Below are 6,142 nucleotides of genomic sequence, written 5' to 3'. Positions count from 1 at the left end.
TGTCGGAGAAGTGTTACTATGAGGGGGTAGACGGTGTCGGAGTGTACGAGCAGGCGTTGAAGGCTGGACTTCGATTCCCGCTTTCTACACTTCATAGGGAACTCTTACAGTATCTGGGGTTGTCCGTCACCCAGATATCCCCTAACGCCTGGAGGGTCTTCATAGCCATGGAGATTCTTTACGGTGCAATGTCGAACGGGGAAAGGAAATTGACGGTCCGTGAATTTCTTCACTGTTACCGTCCAGACGAGATTTCCTGATCAAGGGGGATGTACAGTTTTGCTAGTCGGAGCTCCTTGTTGAAGGTGATTTTTGAGACCCCAGACTCAAATAGAGACTGGAAGAGTCGGTACTTCTTCCTGGAGGGTGACAGATGGATGAACCATCCAGGGGAGACGGAGTACATGCCCGTCGACACAACTTGGGCAGTAATAAATCAGACACGTATGCATCCGTCTTAATTTTATACTGCTATTCATATCCGTCCATTTTTATGTCTATATCTTGATCACCTTTCTCTGCAGGTAGACGGCGCCCACAAGTCAGCCTTGAGGAGTTTAGTTTCCTTGAAAAGATTTGCAGGAAAACTACGCCGGAGGAAAGGACTTGGGCTAAGTTGGTGAACCCAAGGACCATACATTGGTACTGTGACGGTCCTGAGCCCACCCAAGAAGCAATTAGATACGACGAACGAGTTCATAAACGTAAGCCCGTCAACTTTACTTTGTCATCTAACTGCCCTTACGTAGTTTTAATTTCATCCGTCATTATTTGCAGAGATGGATGACGCAAAAAGGAGAGCTTTGATCAAATCCCAAGCCGTCAAGAAGAGGGAATCCGGCGAGGTGGTTCCTAAGGTGTCGGCTTCAGCACCTAAGAGGAAACCAACATCAAAATCTGACCGTCCGTTTAAGCAACCAAAAGTCTCCCTTGAGCCCGTGGTTGGTTTGATGGCAGAGGGTGTCAAGACCGTCACCCCAGCTAAGAAGGGGACGGGTAAAGGACTGATGACGGCCCCAGAGGGTAAGCAAGAGAGACCTCCTTCCCTTCTCCGTGATGACTCCAAGTATGCATTGGAGAAGCTGTCGTCCATCATCACGGCAGAAGACTATGAAGACCTGGGAAACCATTCGACGGAGGCCATGGGGGAGACGGGCCTCTTCTCCGTCGCTCAGGTTGGTTATGTTTGTCAAATAAGTTTTTATTTTTCTTTCTTCTTGTTACCTACATTATGTGACGGTCTCTTGTCTATTTGCAGTCCTTGGTCATGATGAAGGGACTACTTGACCGGTGTCTCAACCGTGAGAGTACCTTGGACCGGGTGCGCGCGAAGGCGCAGCAGACGGAGGAAGAGCTCGGACAACTTCAGAGATGGAGGTCCAAGATGGAGAAGAAGCTGGAGCTTTCTGAGCAGGCGAGGAAGGAGCTGGAGGAGAAGACGGCCACTTCGCTGACGGTCATAGAGAATAAAGAGGCTGAGATCAAACAACTGAAAGAAGATCTCCGTCAGGCTAAAGTGGCAGCCGTCGAGGAATACCGATGCTCGGAGTCCTGTTTGAGTGAGCTGTCGGACTCCTTCCTCCAAGGCTTCGATGATTCCCTCCGTCAAGTCAAGAAGGCTTATCCAGAGCTGGACTTGACAATGGTCAAACTTGAGGACCAAGCCCAGACTTCTGCCCTCCCCGTCGCCTCCGAAAACACGGAGGACCTTTTTGGCGACGGTGCTGCTCAAGGAGACGGAGAGTCCGCCCCGTCGAAGGATGTCCCAGTTGCTGAAGAAAAGAAAGATTGATGCCTATGTACTTTATTTTGTGAACAATCCGTCCCTCTTTTTTATTCATTTTTTAAGACAATCCGTCCTTTTTAATTGTATTAAACATTTGCCTTTGGGGCTTTTGGCTTAAAGTTCACATATGCTTTTTATAATTGTTTGGTACTCTGTTTAAAGCTCCGTCTACCTTCTTGAGGGAGTATTTTTGTGAGAATATTTTGTTTGTCCGTCCATATTGAGGACTTATTTTTTTTTTATTGAGCACTTACAATTGGGGATCCGTTCATTCTGTGGTGTTGTATGACACTTTTGAACGGACTTATAAAAATTGACGTTGCTAGTGGTCCGTCCACTTTGCGTACATGCTCTTTTATTATCCTTGTGGGGTAGTCCGTCCACTGTGTGGAATTATTTTCACCTTAGTGATCCGTCCACTGTGGACTTCTGTGTAATCACCTTGGTAGTCCGTCCATTGTGTATGTTTCATCGCATTAGTGATCCGTCCACTGTGTGGGATTATGTTCAACTAAGTGATCCGTCCATTTTGTGGCCTTGTATTTTTAATCACCATAGTGATTCGTCCACTTTGTGGACTTATGTTTCTTCACCTTAGTGATCCGTCCACTTTGTGGACTTACGTTTCATCGCCATAGTGATCCGTCCACTTTGTGGACTTACGTTTCATCACCTTAGTGATCCGTCCACTTTGTGGACTTACGTTTCATCACCTAAGTGATCCGTCCACTTTGTGGACTTTCGTTTCATCACCTTAGTGATCCGTCCACTTTGTGGACTTTCGTTTCATCCCCTTAGTGATCCGTCCACTTTGTGGACTTTCGTTTCATCGCCTTAGTGATCCGTCCACTTTGTGGACTTATGTTTCATCACCTTAGTGATCCGTCACCTTAGTGATCCGTCCACTTTGTGGACTTACGTTTCATCACCTTAGTGATCCGTCCACTTTGTGGACTTACGTTTCATCACCTTAGTGATCCGTCCACTTTGTGGACTTTCGTTTCATCACCTTAGTGATCCGTCCGCTTTGTGGACTTACGTTTCATCACTTTAGTGATCCGTCCACCTTGTGGAAGTGATAATCCTTGTAGGCTTATCCGTCCATCCTGCGGACTTGTCTGTCCATCCTGCGGACATCAAGTGATCATCCATTTGAAGGATCCGTCCATCTTATGGACTTTATTTTGCATCCGTATATTTGGTGGAACTCAGTTACTTTGTGGGCGACATTCAAGTAGAAAATCTAAGTTGATAGAAATGTGTAAAGGAAAAGTGCCTGCCCCCCCGGGCTTAAAAAGGCACGACAAGATTGTAGCAAAAATAGTTAAACAGTTGATGGAAAAGTTAATAATGTCAAAAAGTCTTAAAGGAAAAACTGGTTGTCGTGTCGCTATCACTGGTAGTATTTCCTCAAGTGCTCAGCATTCCACGGATGCGGCAGCTTTTCTCCGTCTACTGTCTCCAGGTGGTATGTTCCCTTCCTTTTCCACGACGCAACTCTGTAAGGTCCTTCCCAGTTGGGGCCGAGTTTTCCCTGTGTAGGGTCTCTTGTTGCACCCATGACCCTCCTGAGTACGAGGTCTCCTACTTGGAAGCTTCTTTGTCGGACCCGGGAGTTGAAATGTCTGGACATGCGATCCTGGTATCTAGCGATCCTCTGCTCTGCAGCCGACCTGACCTCATCTATAAGGTCCAGCTGTAGCCTCGTGGATTCGTCATTCCTGCCCTCGTCGTGGTTGTGAACCCTGTAGCTTGTGAGCCCAACTTCTGCTGGGATGACTGCCTCGCTCCCGTATGTCAGTCGAAACGGTGTCTCTCCTGTCGGAGTCCTCGCCGTTGTCCTATACGCCCACAGTATGCTTGGCAATTCTTCTGGCCATATGCCCTTTGCCCCCTCGAGCCGAGTCTTGATAATCTTTAGTAGGGATCGGTTTGTGACCTCAACCTGACCGTTAGCCTGAGGATGGGCGGGTGATGAGTAGTGGTTTTTTATTCCTAGTTGTGTGCAGAAATCACGGAAGGGGCCGTTATCGAATTGCCTCCCGTTATCTGAGACAAGGACTCTAGGAATACCAAACCTACATACTATGTTCCGCCAGACAAAACTTCTAATGTTCTTTTCTGTAATGGTGGCCAAGGCTTCTGCTTCTACCCATTTCGTGAAGTAGTCAATACCCACTACCAAGAACTTTAACTGCCTTATCGCCGTTGGGAAAGGTCCCATGATGTCCAGTCCCCACTGAGCGAACGGCCATGGAGCCGTTATGGGGGTTAGCTCTTCAGCTGACTGTCCGATAAAATTGCTGAACCTCTGGCATTTGTCGCATCTTTTAACGTAGGACTCAGCATCCTTTTGCATGGTCGGCCAGTAATACCCAGCTCGTAGCAGTTTGTGCACCAACGACCGCGATCCAGAATGATTCCCGCATATTCCTTCGTGTACTTCCCTCATCACGTAGTCTGCCTCTTCAACCCCGAGACATCTTAGGTAAGGACGGGAGAAACCTCTCTTGTAAAGAATGTCTTTTATCAAGACGAACCTTGCCGCTCGGACTTTTAACTTTCTCGCTGCCTCCTTCTCTTCAGGCAATATCCCGTCCTTTAGGTATGAAGTTATCTGCGTAGTCCAGTTTCTTTCGGAGCGTATCTCCTGCATGTTGTCGGGGTCTATTAGCGGAAAGATTTGAACAAAGGAAAGCACATTACCCGGTGTTATCATATGTTCTGCTGAAGCGGCTTTGGCTAGCCGATCAGCGGGCTCATTGTCTCCCCTGGGGATCTGGACGAATATTGCTTTTAGCCCGTCGACTCTAGCCCTCACTTGATCAAGATATCTCTTCAACCTTTCCCCTTTGCATTCATAATCTCCGTTTACTTGATTGGTCACGACTTGAGAGTCGCAATGCACGACCACACTTTCAGCTCCGGCGGCTTTGACTAGGTCGAGTCCTGCTGCTACCGCTTCGTATTCTGCTTCGTTGTTGGTAATGGGGAAGTCGAGACGGACCATAGATTCAATCTCGTCTCCTTCAGGTGACAGCAATATTATGCCGGCTCCTCCAACTCGCTTATTGGATGATCCGTCGGTGTAGATGTTCCACTGGGGGGGTTCTTCTGCCCCCTTGTCCGCGTCATGCGTAAACTCTGCTATGAAGTCGGCTACAGCTTGTCCTTTAATGGCCACACGTGGGCGGTATTTGATGTCAAACTCACTCAATTCTATTGCCCACAGCGTCAGTCGACCTGCGGCCTCAGGATTACTTAATGCCCTTCGCAAGGGCTTGTCGGTCATTACGTTCACGGTATGGGCTTGAAAGTAGGGCTTGAGCTTGCGAGCCGCCGTGACCAACGCAAAAGCGAGTTTCACCATAGGTTGGTATCTTTCCTCGGCACCACGGAGCGCCCGGCTGGCGTAGTACACGGGCTTCTGTGCCCTGTCCTCCTCTCTGATTAAGGCCGCGCTGACGGCCACAGTGGAGACGGCCAAATAGAGGAAGAGCTCTTCACCTGGTTGCGAGGGGCTCAGTAGAGGTGGTGAAGATAGATAGGTTTTTAACTCCTCGAATGCTCGTTGACACTCGTCCGTCCACTCGAATGACTTTTTCAATGTTCGGAAGAAAGGTAAACATTTGTCCGTCGCTCTCGACACGAATCTATTCAATGCCGCTACCTTGCCGTTAAGGCTCTGTACTTCCTTCACGTTTCTCGGGGGGGCCATCTCCATTATGGCTCGGATTTTGTCCGGGTTAGCTTCAATCCCCCTTTGAGATACCATGAATCCTAGGAATTTTCCTGCCGTTACGCCAAACGCGCACTTTCCTGGATTGAGCTTCATGTTGTAGGATCGAAGTGTGCCGAATGTTTCCTTGAGATCTTCCAAATGGTCTTCCTCCTTCCGGCTCTTCACCAGCATGTCGTCGACATAAACTTGGACGTTCCTCCCGATTTGCTGTGCGAACATCTTGTTCATTAGTCTCTGGTATGTTGCCCCTGCATTCTTCAGACCGAATGGCATTACTTTGTAACAGAAGAGACCTTGACTGGTTACAAACGAAGTCTTCTCCTGGTCGTCCTCGTGCATGCGGATCTGGTTATAACCCGAGAAAGCATCCATGAAGCTTAGCAATTGGTGTTGAGCCGTCGAGTCCACTAGGATGTCGACCCTTGGAAGGGGATAGCTATCTTTGGGGCATGCTTTGTTAAGATCGGTGAAGTCCACGCACATCCGCCATTTGCCACTCGTTTTCTTCACCATTACCACGTTCGCCAGCCAATCGGGGTAGTAGACTTCCCTGATGAAGCTTGCATCTTGGAGTTTGCGGACCTCTTCCGCTATTGCTTGGTCTCGTTCCGGGG

General features: G+C 48.5%; 1 protein-coding gene across 1 annotated transcript; it reads left to right on the top strand.

Moving 5' to 3' along the window:
* Nucleotides 1-278: 278 nt before the first annotated feature.
* Nucleotides 279-1,928, top strand: LOC126703314 (uncharacterized). The gene is made up of 4 exons (XM_050402280.1): nt 279-444; nt 525-704; nt 778-1,175; nt 1,259-1,928. Exons 1-4 carry the CDS (start codon nt 378-380, stop codon nt 1,790-1,792), a joined length of 1,179 nt encoding a protein of 392 aa, XP_050258237.1. The 5' UTR covers nt 279-377; the 3' UTR covers nt 1,793-1,928.
* Nucleotides 1,929-6,142: the final 4,214 nt, after the last annotated feature.

Source organism: Quercus robur, chromosome 10 (assembly GCF_932294415.1).
Source record: "Quercus robur chromosome 10, dhQueRobu3.1, whole genome shotgun sequence".
NCBI classification, from domain to species: Eukaryota; Viridiplantae; Streptophyta; class Magnoliopsida; order Fagales; family Fagaceae; genus Quercus; species Quercus robur.
This window is presented reverse-complemented; position numbering and strand designations above follow the sequence as displayed.